The 26,298-nt window shown below is 39.3% G+C and overlaps 1 protein-coding gene across 4 annotated transcripts in view; it reads right to left on the bottom strand.

The window, feature by feature from the left end:
* The window catches only part of ptprua (protein tyrosine phosphatase receptor type Ua), a 194,143-nt gene that overhangs the window by 52,640 nt on the left and 115,205 nt on the right, over positions 1-26,298 (bottom strand). For all 4 annotated transcript variants that reach the window (XM_067508765.1, XM_067508749.1, XM_067508739.1 and 1 more), the window contains exons 5-10: positions 24,424-24,539; positions 21,167-21,338; positions 18,682-18,975; positions 8,328-8,648; positions 5,644-5,753; positions 2,177-2,378 (exon numbers count right to left, since the gene is read on the bottom strand). In XM_067508765.1, coding sequence (XP_067364866.1) covers positions 2,177-2,378; positions 5,644-5,753; positions 8,328-8,648; positions 18,682-18,975; positions 21,167-21,338; positions 24,424-24,539 — 1,215 coding nt within the window. The remainder of the gene's footprint in view (positions 1-2,176; positions 2,379-5,643; positions 5,754-8,327; positions 8,649-18,681; positions 18,976-21,166; positions 21,339-24,423; positions 24,540-26,298) is intronic.

Here is a 26,298-nt window from a genome sequence, read left to right on the forward strand (position 1 = left end):
CTTATAATACAATTAGGACAAATCGCAAAGCTGCACAACCTCAACAAAGCTCTGGGGACAATGAGGTTGAGTGTTCCCATCTCTGTTTACTACAGGGAGTGAATTAACTGGAGTATGTAGAGAAGCAAATGGCTATGCTGGTACATCAGATAAGCTCAAACAAAAAAAAAAGCTCCATAAAGAATGTGTAAATGTTTCCACTTCTCAGGCAGGACATTAGTGCTTGCTCCAAAAACACACACACTGAAACACTCACGCTTGCACACAAAAGCTGAGGTCTACATCCTTACATTGTGGTCTTAAGGACGCTTTCAGCCAATGCATGTTCCAGTGGGTGGTTAAATCTAGCATGAATTATAAAAAGACTAATAGTGAAACATGAGTCGTTGATGCCTGTTACTCAGTCAGTGCAGGAGTTGGCTTCATGTCGGGCTTTTCTGTCAGGAGAGAATGGGATACAGTAGGTTGTAATGCATAACCTGACATCTGTGAGCTCACATATGCCACCTTCAAGTCTACATGGAAAACCTACAGGTAATAAGCAGGGAGAACTGGCTGTGTAATTGTCATGTGTGATTGTTAAAAATGTCTAGAGATTATTTTTTCCGGTAATATATACAGTATATAATATCCATCCTTTTGAATCGAGAGGTATTTTTAGTCCTTTTATCTATAACTTAACACCTGCTGAGAGTGGAGTTTAAAATCAGTCAATAAGAGACCAAACATGCCTCCAATCTAAAAGCCAAAATATGCCATTTATCACTTTTCCAAAATAGTCACTTGAGCAGCCTGACCTGACACCTTTATCTATGTCTCAATCATAAATTACATTTGCTGATCTAAGCAGAGCAAAGGATGTGGAAAAAGCTAATCAGTTTTCACAACTAAATAACCTCCACTTAAATTCTGACATTTTGTAATATTTGTAAGACTTCTCAAAGACTAAACAACAAGATAAAATGCTGTTAAACACCCACAAAATTCTGATGAAAACCAAGCAGCTCATCAAGATTACATTGTCTATAACCTTACGTAAAACTTTATTCTAATGCAAGGTGCCATCTAACCATAAATGAGCGTGCTAAGAAATTCAATATTTTTAGTCTCTATGTGTTGAGTGTTGGCCTTTATTTAATGCAGAGCAACTGTGATTGCAGACATACAGTAGTTCTGTTTGTGAAACACCCTGAAAATCCACCAAAAGCCAACACAGGAACAATGATTATATATGTTAAATCAATTTTGTTTCAGGTATACATTACAAAACAAACAAACTGAGTAATTCAACATAGGGAACATTTGTGATTTGGCCAAAAAAAAGAGTTAATTAATAGAGTTAATTAATGGATATATATATATATATATATATATATATATATATATATATATATATATATATATATATATATATATATATATATATATATATATATATATAAAATACTTCAGCCTTAGTTTTTGACACAAAGTCACATTTCTCATATCTACATGGGTCCTTGACAGATAACATAGCCACGGGTTGCTTTAAACAAGACTTGATATAGCAGCTACTCAGGTTACATTGTGTTCAAGCTAAGCACTCGTCCTCATGAAGCATCAAGAATGCATGCATCTGCAGAAAGAGGGAAAAATAAGACGTGACATCTGCTGACTAGGTTGGCCTACTTTTTAAGTTTCTGTACAGATAACTTGAGAAATCCTTACTGTCCTCACTAATTTCATGCAATAAAAAACACCACAATAGCATGCAATATTTATTTAAGTAAACGCAATGAGGGAAACAACATGCAGATCCCCATTTGTTGAAGAGTGTGTCCATAATTTCCAGACCAATCTCAAGATCCATACCGAGAACCTTTTCATTCACAAACACAGCTTCTGTAATTTCTTAGCTGCTGTGTCGCTTTTCAACAGTAAAAACATCAATTAAGTTTATGGTGATGGTGGCTAAACAAAGCGGTTTTCATCCAAATTATTCAAAGTGAACACATATCACTATGGTCACTATTATTCTAAATGAAGATCCCCTGTATCGTCTAAAAGAAGACCTGTTATTTAATCGAAAGCTCATTATGTTCAGACATGGAAGCAAAAACTATCCAACACTGTAGCTTAGGTGTAGTCTGCCAAAATATACTTACAAATCAAACATACAAACTGCACAAGATCTCACCTGAGATGTTAGTGGTGATCTCAGTAAGCGCCGTCTGACCAAACCCTTTGGTGGTTCGGGCGCGGACTGACACCAGGTAGGTTGTTCCAGGATGCAGGCCAGAGAACATGTGGTAAGTCTCGTTCCTCAGCTTGGAAACTGTGCGGCGAGGACCTGGCACGTTAATGCCAGGGTCTGATGACTCGATACTTTGGTAGCTGATCTGGGAACAGGTTGAATATGCCACTGGATTAAAGCCCAAACAAGAGTCTACAGCTATGCCATCACATTAGATGTCAGAATTCATCCTATGGGCACCATGAATATACTGGATATTTTAAATTATTTATTACTATTTAATAAAATATGACAGCCTAGCTAAACTGGTGGGCTGACTGACTGCCTGATAGGCCAAACATTGCCTTCCCTAAAGACACAATGCTAGAACATAAAAAGGAAATGTGATCGATGACTAGCTTTTGAGTTTAGTGAAATAATCAAACTATAAACCAGCTGGATTTTCACTTAGCATGTGTGAAAATTAGGTCCTTATAAATAATCCCCAATATGTACTATTCTTAGACCTGAACGAATCCTACTGTAAAGTGGATACAGCGTCTTTGTCTTTACAGAGAGCACAACTTATTATTCTCTCGCTACCTGAAAGATCGAATTTAGATGACATTCTATTTAAAGAGTCTCTCATGAGAAACACCCTCTCAATATATAGATAAATTTGGATGTCGTCTCTTGGTGCAGATCTAATAAATCTTATGCTGCAGTTAGCCACTGATAATCAGACTCAGAGTCTGTGTCACTGACTGCAGTGCTGGCCTGGTTTTACTCAATTCTCTGAATTAGCTGTTAAAGTAATAGCAGGCATAAAAAACAGCAGGAACTGATGATGAAAAGTATGAATGAAGAGCAGCATGATGCTGTGGTTTGTTTTGTCATTTGATGAATGTGTTCAAGTCTGTAAATGAACATTTAAAAAACCCAGGGAATCAATCAGGCTGCTTAGAAAATCACCTATTCTTCACTCTGCTACCTGTCCTGAGCTGTTTTACTGCTTTACATTGAAAGTGGCGTAGGGGTTTATTAGTACAGCTAGCGGCCCCTAAAGACCCTAAATAGTATAAACAGTGGATGGACTTTGATGGGTGGCCAGTATGGTGCAGGCCACTATGAGATGTTTGTTATAGATATATTGGACTATAGGACATACTGTAGCTCCAGGAGAACACGATGGCTCCTCTCACTTTCTCAAGTATTTTACCTTAAGCTTTAAAAAAAAAAAAGTTATAAACCTTTTTTTAGATAAGTTCTCTCGGTTGTCATAAGTTTTATAGATAGTGCACAGAACAGTAGGTGAGTCCAACCTACCACGTTTATGTGATGCTGACTTAAATGATCTAGATTAGAGCATAACCAGTACACAGTATCAGTAATACTGCTACTGTTACCCAGTTTGGCTTATTACACGCATACTGCATTTGCATATGTGATACATATACTGTAAAGATGGGTTCTGTTCCTTTTTCACATTTCTAAACTGACATACTTAGCATATAGGCCTATAATTGTGTCAATTAAACTTAGAAATAAAATACTGTAACATTGTAGCTTTGCCAAAAAAACAAAGAAAATCCTCTAAATACCTATTTCCTATATTTACCAAACCTAAACAACTCACTAAGCTCTTCCAAATACTCAGACAAATGTCTGTGTATAATAGGAATGATATAAGGACTATTGAAATAGACGGTTCCTAAAATTTGCCATAAACTGTTGCTGTATGTTTAGACCGGATGCAAAGCGAATTGTAGGATGGGACAGTTGCTTACAGAAATCAATGGAATGATTTGTGGAATAATTAGCTGCAAATTTTCCAATTGTGGCGCAAATTAATTTAAATATCCATCAGCATGAGCTCAATGTTTCAACTTTTCCCTAATTCTTCTGAAGTTGATTCGCAGATGTACAGACATGAGATGAAAAAAAAACAGACTGGAAGGAAACAACAGAAGGAACTAGAGTCTCTGATGAGTCAGAGGCTGAGCTTTAACACACACAGACACACACACACACTCAACCATACACACATTTGTTGCTAGTTACAGTATTGTTTGTGTCAGTTCTGTTGGTGTTTTAGTCCAGTGGTACAATTCTTGCACTTGACAGAGGGTGGAAAGCTAGTGGACACCTTTAACATCAGAATATTACTGACACAGAAAAAAAAGCGTCCACATCAAATTGTTGCTCAAAGCTCAGCCTTACTGGGTGTATGAAGAGCTTTATCACAGACAGCTTAGCGAAAAAAACGGCCAATACTCCAACAGTAACATTTCCATGCAGATTTTGTGGATTTTTGTCCAGAGTCAGGTTTCTTTGTACAAAAGAGATTGGAGCCATTACAAAGATTCCAGAAATAAACTCAGAATTCTTACCCCTTTTTATTTTTATTTTTTTTTCAATTCTGAATTCAAAGCAAGAATTCAAAAGAACGTTTTATATAGTTGCCCTAATCCACTTACATATATCTGGACTTGGAAAATGGATGGAGCTCAGAGAGATATGTAAAAGTAGTGTGTATGAATCTTTTGTTTAAACTCCTGTTACAAAGTAAGCTACTTCTATTGTTATATTGGGTTTGCAAGATGGTTTAATGAAATAATAATGATAACTTTGAGCTTGCGCACATGCATTATACTTTGTTATGGTTGTGTGAGCATTATCCAGGTGCCCATATAGGTTAACTAGCCAGCTGGCTACAAACAAATACTGGTCATTAAAGTTTTTACTCTCAAATCCTGTATTGTAAATGCAGAGCGGAAGTGGTTGTAATGTTATGAGCAGGGGCACTTCATCTGTATGCAGAAAAAGGTTTGAGCAATTCTCTGCCTAGTTCCTTGCTTTCCAAGCTTCTGCTTGGGAATGGAGAATAGATTCTCTCCCCATCAGTCGGCCATGTATTCAGCCAGAGTGGGCCTTCACATCTACTTAGAGAAAAAAGCTGCAAAGTTCATACCACAAAGGTCTATGGTTGATACGGGGCCATCAATAATTAATTAGAAACATTTAAAGTTGCCCTCTTGTGGAGGCATCTCTTAGGCAAATAAGTAATTAGAATGGTTGTCCCCCATGTAATTACAGCCTGCAGTCTGGGCCTCAGCTACATTACCATATGAACATGTACAGTAAATCCTATAAACTGTGAAAAGTGGATCCTCCCTACTCCACTGGTCCAGACTCATGTGGGTTACCAGCATTTGGGCTAGAAACTGGAATAAAAAGCTCGGGGGGGCGGGATGAAAAGGGGGCAGAGACTTTTCCTTGTTATGAGTCATTCAGCTGAAGGAGGATGACCAAACTAAAGACTGGCAAGGACGAACTAACACCCCTCTCCTGGACAGGATTACTGTGTAATATGAAGACAGCTGTATCGTTATTGACTGGACACTGATTACAAAACTAACAAGGCATCCTACCTCATACTGCGTGATGAGACCATTGGGCTCTACGGGCTCCTCCCACTTGAGGAAGATCATGTCGTCAAGCGGCGTGAAGGTCAGGGATTCTGGAGCGATGCCGCCAGGAACTACAGCGGGAGAGAAAAACAACCCCCTCTGAAACAAACTCAAGTTAATGGACCCTTATGCAGCCATGCCAGGGGGTAGGGACACCTTTGACAGAGTGAAAAGGCACAGGACCAGAGGGAATGGAGAAGGACCAAGAAGAGAGAGGGCAAACAGAGAGAGAGCAGAAGGTGATGAAAGGAAACTGTGGAACTGCTTGCTCCTAGCCCTCAGGATGAATTCAGATTTTGGCTTCTACTGTCTGATAACAGAGCACCATGTCTTGGAAAATGACAGACAATTTTTCTTCTTTAGTACCTCACTGACAGAGAAACAGCATAGGCATCCAACCTGTGAACTGCCTGAGTTTAGCTTAATGATATGCATCTTGCAGAGGAGTACATGAAGTACCATTAATGAGTACATGAAGTGCTGGATTGTGTACTAAGTTCTGAAAGTCCCACTGGTCCAAGTGGACTGTGGACTGTAGTGCTCCATGATGACACCTGATGATAATTTCATTGGAGTATTAGCATGACACAAAATTGGACTCCTATGTAAGTCTAATATATTAAATTATTCATATCTGGATTATTTTATTGTATTCATCACTGCAAACTATTAACGTTCTAATCCAGGTTGCAGACTGATGAAGATCATGTGTGAGTAGATTGAATTAATAGTTAGGGAGGTAGTGATTCTGCAATGTCTGAATATTCCGTCTACCGGTACTCCGAATACAGTATCATCGATGTTTGCATCATGTTGTGGTCTTGGTTTTAGAAACATGTCAAAAAGAAAATATTCACAAATATTTCCTCTGTGATATGCATGTCTGAATTGGAATAGGAAGTAAATGTTTATCAAAAAGGCTTTAACGTTCTCAGTTTCCATAGTGACGAAAAAGAAGAAACTGTGGATTAAAACATAAATGCTCAGCTGAAAAATAAACCTGGCTGCATCTATTTTGAGTAGATCATACTTCCATTAAAACAGGCAGACACATAGAGAAAGATAAGCTCTGGCATAATAATCTCAAACAAAGTCTTATGTCTCATACAGCAGCATGCACAAAATAACAGTATTTGAACAACATTTCCAATAAACCGAACACCCATTTTCTTTTCTGACGTTACTCTTGGGTGCCGAGTTGTTCCCCACTTTTAAATTGTAGGCTCATTGTAGGGCCCTAAATTGTAGATCACCAAAGTCTAAATAAGATCGAAATTTGTTTCTTTTGGCCTGACAAAACAGTTGTTTACACTCTTTCACGTTGCCATCATGCTACGTACATGCAGAAAAACTATTTTATCAAGTGCTTTAAATTAGAATTCCAGCACTTACAGCTAAAGCTGTTACAGCTAGAAATACCAGACTGATACCTCCCTGCTTGATGTTATAGGAGCCAATATAAAAAATATCTAACTTCTTTGGTCTGTCTCTTTGCCTCAAAAGCTCAAACTGAGGTAGGCAAAGCAGTAGAAACCTATCCTGCTGTATCCATGAATCCCTGACAGCCAACTGCTACCTCTAAGCAGCACAGTGTAAGCACAGAGCTACACCAGTATTTGATTGTTGAGCCCAATAGGAAACAGGCAGGAGGAACTGTCAGAGGCTGCAGCTCAATTACTGTAGTTGTGAGGGTGACGGCAGCTCTACTTGTGACAGGGGGATTGGAGACTGTCAGGTTGTCAGACTGGTATTCAGTGGCTCAAAAGCAAAAGTTTCCATCGGTGCTGACACTCAGAACATCAAATAAAGTGTGGGGAAAAAAAACAATCAGGGCTTGCTTATTGTCACGTTTTACCTTGTCACTTCCTAACCAGTCACTTTTAGGGCATAAAATTACATCACCATGCTACATTCTGGATGTTTATTCCATTTATGTAAATGCATTTCCTCCTGTCTACAAGACAGGAATGTGTAGGTGGAGATAATAAAGCAGTATGTCTGTTGTTTTTTTATCTCTACATTTTTCATCGACTCCTTGGTTAAGAATCGATGTAAAACTTAAAGTAAAACAATATTACTTATTTAGTAGATACTAAAACGCAAAACAAAATGCTACCAATTTCATATCACTATTGTCATTTTGTCTCACTCTCTCCACCGGGTCAAGAATATCCCCGTGTGGCATTCAATTACACTGAAAAGTCTTGCTTAGTCTACATAACAATATGTGTTTGACCTCCTGTACTTCCACTCTCTGAGAATTTGCATTAGAATGCGTCTAATCTGCTGATGTACACAAGAAAATATTAATAAAAAAAGATAAGCAAAATCATTTTACCATTTTGCTACCAGCCATGGCCTGAGCTGATTAATGTTCCACTGGTCTCTATTTAAAAGGCTGATCTTCTATTTAGTTATGCTGATCCAGCTTATTTTAGGAGTAAATATTTGCAATTTCAATTTCTTCTGCTGGTACTGGATGACTGAAAGCAGTGCACAAAAGTTTCCTGGCTGTGAATGAGCGCGCACACACACACACACACACACACACACACACACACACACACACACACACACACACACACAACTTCTGAAGCTTGAGAATAATTAACTACAACATGTGTAAACTGTAACTTCCCACTCACTGTCTTCTTCAGTTTGAAAGGTGACCTCTCTGCTTTCCTTCTTGCCTTCGGGGTTGGCCAGCGCCAACCGGACGTGGACTGAGCGGAAGGGCGGCAGGTCTCTAAGTGTGAAGTGTGAGGTGTTACGCTCCACAGACAGGCACTCTCGGACAGTGGCGTTGTTTCCTCCGCTGCCCCCTGTTGGCATTGAGTAGTGATAGCACAGGGACACGGAGTAGGTGTGACAGCGGGTGAGGTTATAGCCCAGGGGCTCCCACTGGAGGGCAAGTTGCCGTGGCTGGATCTCTGTAGCTGTCAGACCCCGCAGGGCACGCATGGGCTCTGAGAGGGATACAAGGCAGAAAATGTGAAACTGTAACTTGCAAACAGTAGCAACAAACACGCTTCTTAGTGCTTCATTATTTTGGTAGTGTTATTTTTTCCATCAAAATATATGGCTTCAGAAAGGAACCGTATAATTATAAACATACATAAAACCTCTTTCTCCATAACGATGTTGCCAAGATGTCTTGGATTTAGAGGTTATCCACAGGTCAATGTGATACAAATTCAAAGTCAGGATGGGTGAAGGAGTTGTTGACCCATAAGATGGGAGTCAGGGTATCTGATGTGAGACGAATGAGCTGATTGGCGCAGTGTCTGCATTTATGCAAGTATCCATGAATTTACTCCTTAACCTTTTGCGTTGACAGATACAAGTAATCACAACTAGTAGAATTTCCAGATGTCAGGATGATTATTGAGTACAACCACTGTTCCTTGACACTGAATGCAGCTCGTTGAGGCAAAGCAACTATATTTATACGGGACATTTCTTACACATGATAATTCAAAGTGCTTTATAGAAAGAAAAAAAAAAAGTACATTTAAAAAATATATAAAACGCTAACACCAATAGAACAAGTGTATGCTAAAAAACTATGAACATGTAAAAACAGATTAAAGGACAGAAACACATGAAAAGCATGATCTAAATTCAAAAATCTATTTACATAAAGGTAGCTGTAAATATAAATCTAGATAAGAGCAATCACTTTGACTGCAGTTTAAAATGTGTCTTGAGTAACTGGATCCCAAGTGGACGGCACTAAATACAAGTTTAAATGACTACAAAGATTAAATTTGACCCCGTCAATTAAAAACCCCTTGCTGAGGTGGTCTGAGATAAATTTGACCCCATAGCTATTGTAGTTTGAAGGCCAATACTCAAAACATAGAGCAAACAGCTGCAATAACCCGTACATATCCACGTTTAAACATTTTTGCTGCTAAATGTGATAAAAATCTGTTGCTAATCTGGTAACAAACTGACGTGGTCTTCTGGACACCTTGGAGTTGCGTGTTGGTAGACAGGTGAGAACGGTGATGTTTCTCAGCTGTATGCATATTTTCATTTGAGCAAAGAGTTTAGTGAACTGTGGCTAATGGACTCAATCACAAGATAAAATGTGACTGTCATCAGCGTAACTCTGATTAAAAAGAGCAGGTCCTTGTTTTCATTTTTTTTTCTTTGTAACCTCTCCAAATTTACTCGATGGTCGACTGTATCAAATGTAGCGCTATCAAGCATGACAAGAACAGATATGTTGCAATTGCTATGCTTAGTATTATTGCAATCATTTTATACTTTAGCAGCTCCTGTAGTATGGTTATAAACATTCTTTTCAATAATCATTCCAACAAACAAGTTATTACCTATTTGTGTAAAAGAAAATTTGTTACTTTTTGTAACAAGAAATTTAGTGACACAAAAAAGTTAAAAGCCATGACCTGACACTTTGGGGTACATCATTAGCCAGTCTTTCAGACTAGGACCTTTAAAAGTAGTCTGGGCACATCCAATTGGCAAATGATGCAAATCATGCTGGACGACATTTTCAATCTGTTTTGAGACTATGGGATCTCCCAAGAGGATGTGATCAAGGACACAGATGCCTGGCTTCTTTGTTGTCATTACTACATGATCCTTGATGAGCAAAAAATATGGATACAGACAGAAAATCATGATGAGTTTATTTCCAGTAAGTGGGAATGGGATGCTGTTTTCTCCTGCAGCACACTTTGTTGATTCATGCTGACAAGACAAGGGTATTGTTTACCTATAAATCTTACCCAGTACATCTTAAAAGAGGAATACTGATGGGGAAAAGGAGACAGAAAGAGTTGCAGCTGACTTTACAAACTTACCGGAGGTTATAGAGGAGTAAATCAAGGGTGAAACAAAAGATGTAGCATACAACACAGTGTTCAACATTCCCTTCTCTCCTTCAGTACGAAACCAGTTCATGTCCCTGGAAGAACTTCATGTGAGAATAGATGAAGTGTAATTACTGGTGTCAGCTGTGAACACTGTGATTGCAGATCTATCTTTGTGTCTCCATCATTTAAAATGTAGTTTGAAACAGAAAGGAGGTTGTTGCTTTCCTGCAGCTTGGCCTTGACCTCAAAATCTAATGATGAAACGTCAGATAAACCAAGAGCAGGGCAAGGTCTTCAGCAATGCATGAACTGGCAGTGCAGAACTGCAAACTGCCACAGGGCCGGACTGCAGAAACAGTAGACCTGCTACTAAACTAAACTTAGAGCAGAGCTTCTACTGTATGTAAGTTAATAAAACAATGTCATGGGAGGGACATCAGTTCTGAGGTGACAGAGACGAGACAGGTGAAAATGCCTTCAGAGATAATTTTAAAGATGTTTGGTCTTTCCAAAAGGGTAAAACTTGATGATCTGTGTTCTTATGGCTGATGGTGATAAAAGTTAAACCCTTCCAAAGGGAACAGTATCAATCAATCATAAGGTAAAAATGTCATTGAGAAAAATTGTTTCATGACATGTCAAAGCTGCATAAGGACATCTGGCTTGGTATCTGATGGTTTTAAACATAATGCCCATACAACAGCATAATCCAGCCAGAACCAGGCCTGCCACCAGAGGCCCACTGACTGAACATTCACTTTCTGCTCCAGACATCATTACTCATCATTACTGCAGTACCACAGCAGCCTCTGTCCTGTCCTCTGCACACGCCAGTCCTCCACCAGTCCTGGCCCAAACTGACATTCAGCATGATTAGCCTAATCAGTAGGATTAGCCAGCGGCAGAGGGAGTGAAGCAGGGATAGGGTGGCCGGATAAGAGATGAGGAGGGGAAGAGGAAAAGATGAATGAGGGCAGTCTCTATGGATCTGCACATTTCATCTCATCCTCCTCATCTTTAACAGCTGCCTCAGTGAGCTGCCATTGAGGCCTGTCCCACCCGCCAGGAACAATGTTGGAATTATGATGGACTACCAGCACACACCCTCTTACTTACCACTGAAACGACGAGAGCTTTGACTGCTGACACTTTTACGTCCTGCAGGTGTCAATATATTAAACTTCAACCTCTATAATTAAACAATGTTGCTGTTATGCAGCTTCATGGCAATTTAATCTGATACCTTGGAATTTGCACTATAATGGTTTAAAAATGTGGTGGGAGTAGAAACAGGCCTTTAAAAAGAAAAGCACTTTCAGTGGGTTCTGATACACTTCTTGCTATTTAGAGGAGTTAAATCTAGCCTAGCATGCATTTATCATGGACATGTCAGTTGTCCATGATGTAACTGTAGTTATACAACTGTATCTGCAGGACTAGCTGATTGTGAAGAACACGCCACTACTAATGACTGCTGGCATTGTTTCCTTTCCAATCTTACCGACTGAGGGAAAGTAGTAAGTGAGCAGGAATGTCTTACAGCACCAGTGGAGCACTAAGGCTTTCTGTAGATAATTACATTTTATTATGTAATAAAACTCTCTTCAAGTTCTGATATACAGTAGGGCCTAATTATTAATTTCTCTGTATGATTATGATTCTGTTTTTAATATGAGCCTTAAACTTCTCGTGACCATGTTTTTCATATATATTTGTTGTTGTTTGTTTACAGTTTTTAATTTAGTTTTTTTTATGTACAATTTAGGTCAATGTTTAGAAGGGCACATTGGGTGGACTGTGACAGATGTCCATCGAGCAGCAAACATCTCGATTTATAGTTGTTAGTTTGATTAAAATGCCTGGATTTGCTGCCTCATGACATCATGACAATACTTTAATGTCAATGATTGTAGGCTTTTTTACTCATTGGCAGACAAGGTAATTAGCAGTATGGTGCAGATAATATAGAGAGCTGAAATGAAACTGGAGCTTCTACGTTGCATTCCAGAGCTTAAAAAAACAAATTCAAAACCCCCTAAAATTCCTAATAACTAAAAATCCAGGCCTTTTTTAACAGTATGTTGTGTGTATGGTAGTTTTTCTATTTCCCATAAGTGTGGGTGCGTCATGAAGCCCTGTTGGGTTACTGCACTAGGTCTGCAATCTTTATCAAGTGAAGAGCTTTTACACTACATTTGAACAGGTTTGCAGTTTCATGCCTCTACACAGGTTATTCACGGGGTCATACCAACAGACATGTAAAACCGAGCGAGTTGGCTGTGTAAGTATTGACAACGTAGTATGTGTGACTCTCAAGTGCTCTTAAAGGGAATGGAATACTCTGGCTCCATTAACAATGAATGATTTCCTGCTCGTCTACAACAGCATAATGTTTTAATGGACTTTACTCTATAACCTAATTACATATAATTCTCAAACTGCAGTGTGAACAAATAAACTGCGGTGCCAGATACCTGAAAAAAATGAAGATGAAGATTATAGAGAATATCAGCCCCCAACAAAGAGAGAATGCAGCCTATCTGTGGTTTTTTCTCTGAGGTGCAGTGCTCTTTAACATTGTAAGAGGTGCACTGGACATGACCAACAACGCTTTTTTCCTCATTCTGTGAGGAATATGATGAAGAAATTGAGCAGAGATTAGATTCTTATTTCATTCAGTATAATGACGAGTGGGGACTAGACGGGGACCAAATTAGATGTTTAGAGTGTACTAGTCAGACAATAAACAGCTCTTGGTAAGTCGTATTTCTCCTAAAATTCATATGATGCTTTATGATTTGAAGATGTAAACATACAGTACTTATGTGAAACAAGACAAAATTCAGATGAGAACAAAACTGTGATTCGAATATGTAATAAAAATAAAAAACAGTTAGAAATGTATGACTCCCAACACTGGTTGTATCAACAAACACTAAAAACATCCATCTAATCATTATCTTTAACTGCACAAGAGGGCTGAAGCCTATCCCAGCTGTCATTGGGCAAGAGGCAGGGTCCATCCTGGACAGGTCTGCAGTCTGTCTCAGGGCCAGCACAGAAGGACACACACAGACAAACAACCATTCACACTCACATTCACACCTACAGACAATTTAGAGTCAACAATTACCCTGCTAACAAACATATTGTGAAATATAAAATTGCACTCAAATGCTGCTTGTCACAAGTATTCCACACAGTAAAACTAGATATTATTGAAATAGTGTGTTTTTAAGGCATTTTAACTAGGATTGAAAATGAATACCCGATTCCAAACAGCCGTTCTCAAAAGTGGCTCCTATGAGATTTTCTATTCCTGGTGCGGAACTCCAAATTCTTACATTGGAAAAAATCTGTAGAGCATCTGACAAGTAATTCACTTTAAGAATAATGAGGCAATCGGATAAATGGTCTAAGAGCAAAACATATACTATCAAATTCCAGCATGATCGTCTTATTTTACTACAAACAAAAATGACGGCATCAAAAAAACACATTCCAATCACATACATTTTTTACACAGGGTGGGTCCGAAGATGACAGGAAGCCTTATTGCTGAGATATGTGACTTTCATCCAGAGATCACGTCCTGGTTGCCACACAAAAAGTATTACTATTTTGAAAAATAAATAATAATGATCACATAGCATAAGACCTCTGTGTGGCTGGCCACCCTCAAAATAGCCCTATAGGAGCAAAATCCCCTGCACCAGCAAGTATGAAATGTCACACTCGAAAAAACTGTGCAAAAAAGGGAATCTTCCTCTGAAAATAAATGGCTCTCTGTGACACATTAGGAAGACAAATTCATCCAGAGTTTTGTGTCACGGGGGCCTCTGCTGTCTGCTGCTTTCCCCTGGGGATAAAGCTTCAGATCTGAGCAATGGGAGTTGACAGGAGGTGGGTGAGTGGAGGACACTGACGGGCGGATCAAAGAGCGTGGCAGGTGACAGGGGCGTCATGCCGTCTACTTGACAGAACAGCGGGGTGCCTATTTCGCCCAGATGAGCAGCACTGTGGCTACAACACAGATAAAACATGCAGAGAAGATCCTGTTCTATACATGCATGATATTAGTTAGTAAGTGAGAACTGGACTGCTGAAGGTTTGCTTAAAATGCAGGGTCATTGACCCACAAGTGTGCTGCTTCAGTGAGGAATCTTCACGCATTATCTATTGCTTTTCACAGAACTCCCACAAACCTCATCCTGCATTTAAATGCGTGTAGTTGAAAGCATTTCTCAAATTCTCCTACAAATATAAATTATTTTAGGGATAAACCATGATGAATAGTAAGAATCAAACACCTTCAATTCTGCAAAGACAACAAATACGCCTTTTGTTCTTGGTGGCTGCAGGGAATCTACAAGTTGTTAAGTAATGTGTCAAAATAGTTTGATGCAGCTCACAGCTGCAGCTCAGAACTCGAGTGAATCTTAGAGGATCAGAGCAGCAACAGACTCTGAAAACAATGTTTGCTGTATCTATAAAGTGCAGGAGTAACCAGATGGTCTTCTGTTTGTTATTTTATGCTCATGCTTCACGTCTTCTGTCACAAGTCTAATTACACTTTCTATTTAGGGCTAAGACACATCCTCGAACATTTAATTACGAGTAATAAATTTCATTTGTGATTTACTGAAAAGGATGCAGCTGGTCCAAAAATATTTAGTGCTGAAAAGATTAATCAATTATTATTAAACAATGATTTGAAACTTTTAATTAACTGTTTAAATGTTTGTTTAGTTTTCACGCTCTTTGTTGTCATGCATTTGCCATCTATGTCTCATCTAGAAATCCCAAGAATTTTGTAAGTACAGTTTTTTTTATCTGTATCAATGGCTTTCAGCTTGTCCCTATCAGAGGTCGACACAGTAGAACATGTTCCGTAAGTTGATTTGTCATGGGTTTTTATGCTGTTTTTTTTTGCCCTTCCTGCCACAACCCTCTCAGTTTATCCGGGCTTGGGACTAAAACCAAGGAGGCCCTTGGTGGCTGGGGAAGGCTTCACCTGATGGTGCGACATCCCAACTGGTTCTCTACCCATTGACCCACCAGGCCTCACTTTGAGTGATGCAAGTGTTGCTATGGGGTCAGTGATTGGTGTGTGGTCCACTCTTTATCCTCTTTTTTTGTTGAACAGCATGTACATAATCTTTACTTTTTTTTCCAAACATGCAAAGTGTTGCATTGATGGTGGTTCTCACTGTTGAGGATTGCAGAGGAATACCCAGTCATACCTTAAAGGATAAGAGATCTTCATTTGGGGCCTTTGGGTGGCTACTGAAGATATGTTCGAATGTCCATGGATGGTGTCTGATTCTTAACCCATGTGGAAGTTAGGAATATGTAAACAGGTTGTATGTGTCAGGGGCTTTGCCAGCCAGGTGTCAGACCAGGTATCCTTGCACTGCAGTGAACTCTCCCGCATTGTTCAAGACTATTGTTGCCACTTGGGTTGACACTTGCCTGCACTTCATTTTGGATGAGATGATGCTTTTGTTCCCCGAGGTTTTTATCATAGCGGGGCCAAGGACAACCTAGTTGCCAGTGTTCTCAACGGTATCTTGTCCAACTATGCTATGCTACTATTACTATGACAGATGGCCTATCTGTTCCAACAAAGAGAAGCGGTTCTTGTCTGTAAATCAGTCCTTCCCGTCACTAATGCCCAGGTTCCACTGGGTCCAGGGCACGCCTTTGTTTGCTTTGTTTGTTTTTGAGGTTGTCATCCTGAGGTGGCCACTATTTTGTTAAATAAGAAAGACTATTATTCATTGTTACTTTTATACTACATACTGTTTAATGGGCCCAGCTGTGCCAAAGACAGTATTCACATGATGATATTGGTGAGTAGCCTCCCGAAGACCATCTCAAACACTGATGGGTACACGGTTGTAGCCAAATAGCTATGGAATAAAACACAATTCAAACAATGTAAAGCACTCTGTTCTCTGCCTCTGTTCCCCATCCATGTTCACAAACACACACACACACACACAAGTTAAAGTTAAGGTAATTAAATAGTTCTCTGTGCATTTGAGATGGTAGGGGGGATGGATATTTCCTCCCTCCTTGTCATTATTTGTGTGACATTAGAAGTCAAATTGGGTGAGTTTGGCTTCTGTGTACCAGAAGACCGCTGTCATTGGGAGGCATTCAGGGACAGTACAGAGTGTAGGTTATCAATGTATTAGAAAATGTCTTTTGGAGGAATTCTAGGATCATATAGAGTGTAGTTTACCTGTGTTACACACATTAAGTGTAGAAATTGTAGAGTTGTATGAATTTCCCTAATCTTTTAACCGCTGATCAATATAGATCAATTTAGGATGGAAATTTTGCTTAAATTTTGCTCGTTTGTTTACTACACAATCCCTGGCTGGGTGTGGCCTTTCTGTGTGGACTTTTCATGTTCTCTAGAGTAAAGGTGAGGGAGTAGCCTCCAAGGTGCCCTTATGAAGTGTCCTATGAGAAACAAAAAAGCACAGTAAATGTTTCCTACAAACTTCTTCCACAGTAGTGCAAATGCAAGGATGTGCCCAGTAGGCCCCATGACAAAGATATACAGTATCATCAAAGCATTTTAAACCCAATTTATGTTTTGGTACAACTGTCACAAAGTAAATTCTACAGTTACCATGATAACCTACATGTTTCCCAGTCTCATACATGGGGTATGCCTGTTCATTTTTTTTCTCTAGGAAATTACAAACATAACAATATATGATTTTCATGAAAGTCCATCAGACTGCTCCTCTATCAGCTGTCACCTATTCCAAAAATACAACCGTAAGGTCATATAAAGCACCTATGCAATACTCATTAAAAACCTTACACATACACAGTGCCAAATCTGACCTAACCTGTCTCAGACTCATATTTTGTATTTCCCCGTGTCATTTGGATCATGCTAAACCAGTTTTGCCCCATTACCAGTCTGCTAAGCTCCTAACCTGCCAGCCTGCTAACCTGCTAAGTGGCTAACCTGCCTGTTGCCTGTTGCCTGTTGCCTCTGTGATCACTTGACCTGTGCCTCCTCACTTTACCTGCCTGTCTGTAACCTATCCCTAAAGACTCCACCTGGATTCCTTCCCCATCTACTCTGTCGTAAGTCCCCTGCTATTTACCATTTCTGGATTTTTTAAATTGGATCTTATAGTGTTTGACTATTGCTATTGCATCTTGGATTTAAGAAGTATTTGAATCTTGTGATAGGAAAGCATTGGATCTTGGGATTCTGTGTTGGACCTTGGATTGTGGACATTTACTTGTGATAACCTGAATGTTTACAACTGGTAACTTACCTGCTCTCCTGCAACAAAAGAAACATTTCCTGTATCCTGAGCTCCTCTACAGGAACTATGCAGTATGCACCTGCAACTTGGCGTTCATCCCAGGTACGCCATTATCCTTCTCCCCTCAACTTGCCTGGTCATCAGTTGTTTAACCTCCCTCTTGGTTGCCCCTTTTGTCTGGCACCCGACTCACTCACCTGTCCCTCCAACTACACTCAGTATTCTTCATTGCCTGCTGTCTCCGCCTACAAGTAAGCCGCTTTTAGATTATCTGTATCTTGGCCCCTGGAGAAATGTATTGTACTCGCCTGTCTCTCTTGTTCTCAGAGCTCAGTCTTCACCCCTCGACCGCTCAGACTACTGCAATCCCAAAACCAGACTCACCAGCCTTCAGATCACCATTCATCTATTCACTTCTTGTCACCAATAAACATTCTTAACCTTCCTCTTGTGTTCTGTGCTTCTGGGTCCTAATACCAAAACTCATTACACCCACAGATTTATAAAATCCTTTTGTGATGAAATCACTGAAGCTAACAGTGCATTCCGTTCTCTCGCAGAAGCATGTTTCCTTCCTGGGAAAATGAACGGTTTCCTTTCATTCTCTTTGCAATTTGTGCAGTTTTACGCAAAAAAACCCTCCTACTTTTATATTGATCTGATTTATAGTCATTTACCGCTTAAATTCTCTACTACTGCACCCCTCTACAGTACCTAACTGGAAATATCTTTCCATTTTCTGAACTTGCTGTGAATATATTTTTTCTAGTCCAGTCTTTGAGGCGAAAGCATTTGTTTTTATTTAAAACAAAAGTTTCTATTTAAAAGGTCATCCAATACTTCCCACGACTCACCTGCACATTTTGTCCTGCTGATCAGAGGGGGTCCAGGTGCACCGGTGCCGCCTTCCCCAGGCCGGGTGAGCAGGACACTGATATGGTACTCTGTGTCTGGCTCCAGATGCCAAACCTTATATGTAAGTGAGCCCACACCATGAGTCTCCGTCCATGTGGACTGGCTGGCTCGATACTGTATTTCCCGCCGAATGACTGGACCATCCCCCACGATGGAGTTAGTGTTGAGCTGGATGATCAGATAAGTAGGGCCTGCCCGCAAGAGCTGGGGTGGGGCAATCGGTGTTGGGGGCACTACAAATAAGCACATCAAAACACATACTTGTAATAGGTTTTTTGGTACTGCTCATGAGTGACATTACTGTGAAATAACAGAGAAATATAAATGAAAATCCGTCCTTGAAATAACTAATGAAACCAGTCAAATATTTCCATTTTCAGCAGAAAAAACCAAATCATGCGAGCAAAGGAGAAGTCAAGGATTTCTGTCATGGATTTTCTTTTTTGTTTTATAGTTTCAATAACATTATTTCAGCTCTGCTAGAGCACTGACTCATAAAAATCTTTTAATCACATCAGGACCATGAGACAAAGACCAAGAGAGGGAGAAAGAAGGGGAGTCTTGAGTAGTGCAAATTCTTCATTTTTACTCTAATGATGCTGAATGAGAGCTTATTTGCATGAATAATTGCATAACTAATTGTGTCCTTTCTACACATAAAAAAAACCTGCCTTAATAGATAATATGACCCTTATCGACCCAGGAGACACCAAGTTATTTCATCACATGATTTTAAGTGTGAGGAAATGTGTAACTGTAGTAGTGGGAAAAGGGAGAGTTTTTGATTGATGCATAACACACACTGACAGCTGCCTGTAGATGTTTATGACATGATTTATTGAGACAGGAAACAAGTGTGTAAGTTTACTTAAAGAAATAATTTAGCATCTCTTTTTGAGAGTGAGATTTCAATTATTAATACCATTATCATACATTTTGAGGTGTAGTTAGTGGTAAGCCTAACCCACAGCCAATGGAGACTGCTTCTGAATCATATAAAAAGTGAAATATGAAAATGAACAAAGAAAATATTATCAACAGTAGAACTGTTTATGTACAAATGTTTTTCCATCCAGTGAGTAGATCTGTAAAGGCAAGATGTCACCAAACCTTGAAACCTCCACGTGAAGACAAGACTGAAGCTGTGGACGGTCACTGCACCTGATTAGTTTGCTTAGATGACTTTAAGTAGGGGCAACACGTTCGCTGTAATCCATTACATGTCGATTTACGTAATATCGGTCGATGCATCAAAAGTTGAAAGTGAGATGACTGTGTCTAGTGAGATCATAAAGACCAATGATGAATAAACGGGAAAAAAAACAGCACCATGGTTCTCTGTGAGCTCTGCAAATTGTTTTATTTATTTTACATATGAATTGCACCAGATTCCTTTAACTTGAATGGAAGAAGCCCTTGCTTTAATTACATTATAGATATGCTTTATATTAGAATATAAAAAACAGATTATGACTGACCTATTTGTTGTTTATGTAATAATTTGTCATATTTGACTGTTTAAAGAGAAGGTTGTTTTTTTGTCTTTTGTTCAGTGTTGCCACAGTGGATCATTGGTCCACATGTTGATTTGGCACATTTTTATGCCAGATGCCCTTCCTAATGCAACCCTCCCCACTTTTTACTGATGGCTTGGGACCAGCACTGCGTGGCTGGGGAGGGGAGCGGGTGGTTTTGGGTTCGGTGTCTTGCCTAGAGAAACTTTAACATGTGGACGGGCAGAGCCGGGCGCAGACCTCTGACCCTATGGTTGGTGGGTGGAGACTCAACCAGCTGAGCCACTGCTGGCCATTGTTTAAAGAGAAGATGAATAAATAAAATATTTTAAATATATTATTTATGGGAAAATAATCTATAGATTAACTAATTAATCCAAAAAATAATCAATTGATTAATTAACAAAAACATTCCACTCTACTTTTAAGACCTATTTTTATAAGCCTAGATAACTAATTATGGGTAGCTACTTTATCTGAGGTGGATATACTGATCACTTAATAATACATTTATGTTAGTGATAATTAGTATATTAAAGCTCTGCTAATGGTTTCTTCATAGACCTTACAGAACTTCTTTGCCTTTGTCATTCTACCAAAGTTGCACTTTCAGTATCTGGATCAACAACTCATAAAAAGTCCAGATTCTATCCTGATGTGTAGGATACCAAAATATTTAGAAAGAGTGAATAAAAAGATCAGAATGTGGACTTTATTGGCAGGTAATCAGTTTTAAAGTGTTAATAGGGGTTTGTGGCCAAAAGCACTTGATCAGTAGAGGTAAGTAACAATACCAAAATACTGTAGCTAAACATGATCCCTACTCACCCAGATCAGATGAGTAAAGTCTTTTTTGTCACTGTCTCATAATTCTACTTCCCAAAATGTATTATTCCTATAGCTGACTCACCTCTGACAATGAGTTCTCCAAAGTTAGAGACTGATGCACCTCTGGAGGACGGGGTGATGCAGCGGTAGAGGTCCTGCTCCCCACGCTGCGCTTCCACCTGAAAAGTCGCCATCAGCCGCTTGTGGCTCAGCCGCGACAGCACAGGTGTATCCAGAACCATGCTGTTTCTCCGCTGACAGCAACACAAAGATAACAGGGACAAATCAGCTGTGAACACACCAACCCACTAACATGCATGTTTACCTACAGTCTATTCAAAGTGATTAAAAATAGGCGGCAGGCTGAGCAGCAGACAGGAAGACAAAGAAGGGTTAGAATTAGCTACATGGGAGGGCAAGATAATAAATACGTGATGAATGTCTCTGGTAACAATAGTGATTTTGCTCATGAAGGCTGGTGACACAGGGCTCCCGGGTTGTTATTTCCAGCACAGGGAGTTGAGGTGACATCTCCTCATCTCTCGCCATGCTAATGTGTCAGCGCTCCAGGCACATTGGCAATTGCCTCAACCAGTGGAAAAGGAAATCAGAGGCCAGCACTCGCAATGAGCTGTTCCAGGTGTGAGCTACAATATATGCAGCTCTCTCAGAAAATAAGCAGATTATTATGTAAGCTGTCGCCTGTTCACGCTTTTCACAAGGAAGTGGGTTTGACATCCACATGTTTCAATTGGTTTATGAGGATAGAAAAAAAATGCACTGCTGTTAGAAAATAAGGAATTAAATGTACAGTGGCTGGGTACTACTGCCTAGAGCTACAGATTAGAGTTCATTTTAACTTGAGCTTTGGTATCGATATAATCTATCTTCTCTTTTATATAATATCCAAGGATGTTTTTTTGTTTCATCGTTTTGTTTTTTAAAGTCACTTTTAAGTTTTCTTACTTTAATGTTTGCAGGCTGTTCCCGATTGACAGCGAGCCCTCCATCATATTATAATTAAAAGTTGGTGTATCGACTAATTCAGGTGTGGACTCAAAACACACAGATGTTAAAGATCTAAATAGCATCTGAGGCAGCCGTCGGCAATTTGGGCCAGAGGACAGCGAACAAACTCTGATGTTAATTGATTAAGAAACATTATGCTAACAATGTGCTTTGCACCACATAAATAGATGGAAAAGTTTAGGACGGCAGCTCCAAACTGGTCTAGAGACGACCTCCACAGAGTCAGGGAGATCAAAGAGAAAGCAGCAATTAGCAGACTTGGTGCTGATGATCAAACAGACGCCGAACAACAAATGGGAGAACAGAAGGCATTAATGGTTTGTGATATATCTCCATTTTCTGCTGTTACCCAGTTTTTTTTTTCTTAATGAGAAAAAGAGGAAGGAGTAAGTTTTGACTTCGCCTAAGAAGTTCACTGCAGCCTACTGTCAGATTACAAAAGACAAGCCCGGTATTGTTTGTTTGCATCTATCTATGTGGGTGTGAGTGCAGCACCGTCAACAAATTTGCAAACTCTGAAACTGATAAAAATGGCTCTTTCACATGCCGATGATCTTCAAAGGCTTCAATTCAGAGAAAAGAGAGGGGGTGTGAAATAAAATCGGGCGGAAACTCAAGGGATGGATCACCAAATATATGAAGATCTCATTTGCAAAGCGTCTTCTCCCTGCTGCCATCATTTCAAAAACACTTAGATGTGCAGGCTTCAAGGCCAGAGGAGGAGTGGAGGCATTCAGGAATGGATTTTTGAAGACTAATATTAGCTCATATTCAAACTAGGAAAATTGAAAGTATTTTCAGTTGGTGCATGAGAAAAAAATGACTTCAGGGGCTTTAGTAAACTAAATGCCAGCACAATCAAAAAGCTGCTAAAGCTGAGGCACAAACTTAATCTTTCAAATGACTCCTTTTCTAGCAACAACACAACTATTAAAAGAAAAACTCACAGTCACAAACGTACTATATTATTTAACAATATCAAATTACAGTTGGTAATGGCTCCCACTTGCTTTCCTTTAACAAATCCTATACATATCATAAAGGCGGAGAAAGTGGCTCCAGCTCTGTCATCCAGAAAGTCAGTATCTGGTAATTAACAGACACTTAGTGTGGTGCTGCATTAGTGGGGGTCAAAGTTTCAAAAAGAGTGCTCCAAGATGTCCTGCCTTCCTTTATATGGCTCCAACTGCACCACAATCGGTCCTACATTACCCATAAAGCAACCTATCTTTAAACCATCAACATTTATTAAATCTCTACAGCTTTCAAAACTTTATTATGCAAGACAAAAATCCAGTATAAGGATGGTTTAGCATTAACCACTGAAGAAGATAAGTTTGCAATGAGATGACATAAGAGCTGCATTCAAACACCGCTCTCCAATCCATTAGATTATAATTTAAGATAGAGTTAGATGCAAAATTTTGAGTCTGCTTACTTTAAAATGACAGCATAATATTTAATGCACATTCAGCTTGTGCTGTTCTGTCATCATCAGAAGCAACAAAAATGATCAAGGAGTGTATAAAAACTACGACTGAGCCTACAAGCATGTGTTGCACTCTCCTAATGCCTTTTCAAAATGCAGAACATTGAAGTTGCCAGACAGCAGCCAGACAGCTGCTCAATGTCCACAAGCACATTTGCATAGTTTCTCCAAAAAGAAAACACCTGGAGTTGAACCAAACTGATCACGAATCACAGAGCGTGACATGGAACGTGCAAACGTGTGTCCATTGTTGTAGCGACATACAATTCTGAAAAATCTGGTTATACCAAGTGCCCATTCACTGAATCAGGTTATCCAAGCATGCAGTCAAAGTGTGCCTGGCATCATGGGCACCCTTTGTCATGTCCAAAATCACTCCAGTGCAAAGGGCCTGTATTGAAATGTGTCACTGCAGTCACAAAGGATGGTCAACAACAAAATCAGGTCATATGTCAGATTGTATGACTGATGGAACACGTTATCTACGGAGTGGAACTTTCTCTTATGTGGTTTACACTCAGTCACAGGATGAAAAACTCCTTGAAACAGCAGAATGAAGAAGACTTTACCAGGAGTACAGCCAGCAGACATTCGTTTAAAATTAACTACTGTAAGCTGTTTTGGATAATACAGCTAAATGCCAAACACGTAAAACAGCTTTCTCTTTATCCTTTTGTGATGCTTCTTCTTCCTACAGTCACAAATCCTCTTCTATTAACCAGGTGCTGAGGTGTTAGCTTGGCTATTCGACCAAAGATAATGAAAAAAACCCAAAACAAAAACAAATAAAAGCACAATCACAAATCTACTTTTATTCTCACCTCCAGGAGAAAGGGCTCAGCCTCAGAAACTTTGCCCGTAGCAACGCACTGGAATGAGGCGTTCTGCCCGGCATTCACCTCCACGTCACCTAGCCGAGAGAAATGGGGCACCTTGGCTGTAGATGGAGAAAACACAAACACACACACTCAGATACCTGCATTGATTAAATTGGCACATTTTCAGCTGAGCATCACTTAATTTATTAAATAGACACACTGAAATTTATTTAGAGCCCGTACAAACTAAATAATGAGGCCTTTACACAGCTTCACAAACATGGATACCTGCATACTGCACAATCCTATACAATGAACATATTGTACATTTATATGTTCAGCACCTGCACATACTGTACTTAAAAATACTCCTCTAAACAACTCATTAAACCTGAAATGATTTTACTCCATCAATTTTAAACCAAGTCGAATAATTCCACCCCATTAGCATGATGGTTCCATGTGTCTGCACATCATAAAGCTGAATATGAGACTAAATAACTTATAGAGAAACATTTTTGAAGATTACCGGCACACACATTCTCCATTCAGTTTGACACACGCTGCCTGTGATCACAAAGAGACACTGTTTCTCTGCAGCATCACATTGTGTATTCTCCTGGCTTCAGAAATGAAGAATCAAGAACACAAGTAAACCCTTAGTCTGTTTCACTGACAGCTGCTTGTTGTTAAAGTATAATAAGATTCAATCAAATATGAAATAGTTGTAGCTGATATAGTATGTAAAACAGAACTAATCGCACCAAATCACACAAGTTAATGCTGCTGTTTGCATGTTTAGAGTCATGCATATGCAATGCATTGTGTTTATGGAATGATATACCCCCACAGTCAGTCACAGGGCTGCCAATATACAGTACAGAAACAGCATTCGATGTGTGTAGCACCATGTGGTGGTCCATCCACATTTTCACTACTTAATATAGTGTGTTGTATTTTAAGGTAATTTCCATTAGGTATGCTGTAGACTTTTCTTGTAGATGAAAAGTTTAATTTAGATTTGATATACATACTCACCAAAAGCCCCTTTGTTTCCCTGAGGTCTAACAAAGAGAATTAAGTTTCTTTCCCTTTTAAAAAGCAGGCTTGTGCAAGCTTGAACAACAGGAGATACAAACAAAACTGGGACCTGCATCAAAACATTGCTGCACAACACCTCCAGGTGTGAGGCTAGGTTGACCTAGTTTGTAAAAATTGTTCAAATATTTAATAATTTTCAAAATTTTATGATAATCTCTCTCAAATTTATATATAGGCTTAAGAGCCACTTGTCTCGTCTGCTGTCTTGGCTGAGCCTCTGCCTGTCAGTTCTAGTGATTCTGATTTCTGGTTCCACTACTTCTCATTAATATAGATCTGCCTGACGTATGATTGTGTTGCTGGATTGCAGATAAAAATAATTTCACTGTTACTAACAAGCAGAAACACCAAAATGCTCATTGCGCATATGGTGATACAGAATCTGAAAGCTACACAAGCTCTAAAAAAGACAGATAGTATAAAAATATTTAAACTTAAAGTGTCAGAATTATTACAATAGAGCCTATTCACTGCATTTTGCACTGTCAGAGTAGGAAAAGCAGAGATGTTACTAATTACATTAACATTGGCGCCCTTTTATTCAGGTGTCGCAGTAATCCATGACAGTGTGACAGTGAAACTAAAGAAGCTACACAGAATCCAGCTGTCACTGATTTGATTATTTACACCGGTGGTTTTTCTTTAGTGCCAAGTCGAAATGACTTTAGTGAAAATTTCCCTACTATTGAAATCTTTTGAAGCGTCAGGTGTTACCTGCAAGAAAAAAGCTACCTTTACAGCTTCAACTTCAAGCAGTACTTAATAGTTTTACTAATG

Source organism: Channa argus, chromosome 1 (assembly GCF_033026475.1).
Source record: "Channa argus isolate prfri chromosome 1, Channa argus male v1.0, whole genome shotgun sequence".
NCBI lineage: Eukaryota > Metazoa > Chordata > Actinopteri > Anabantiformes > Channidae > Channa > Channa argus.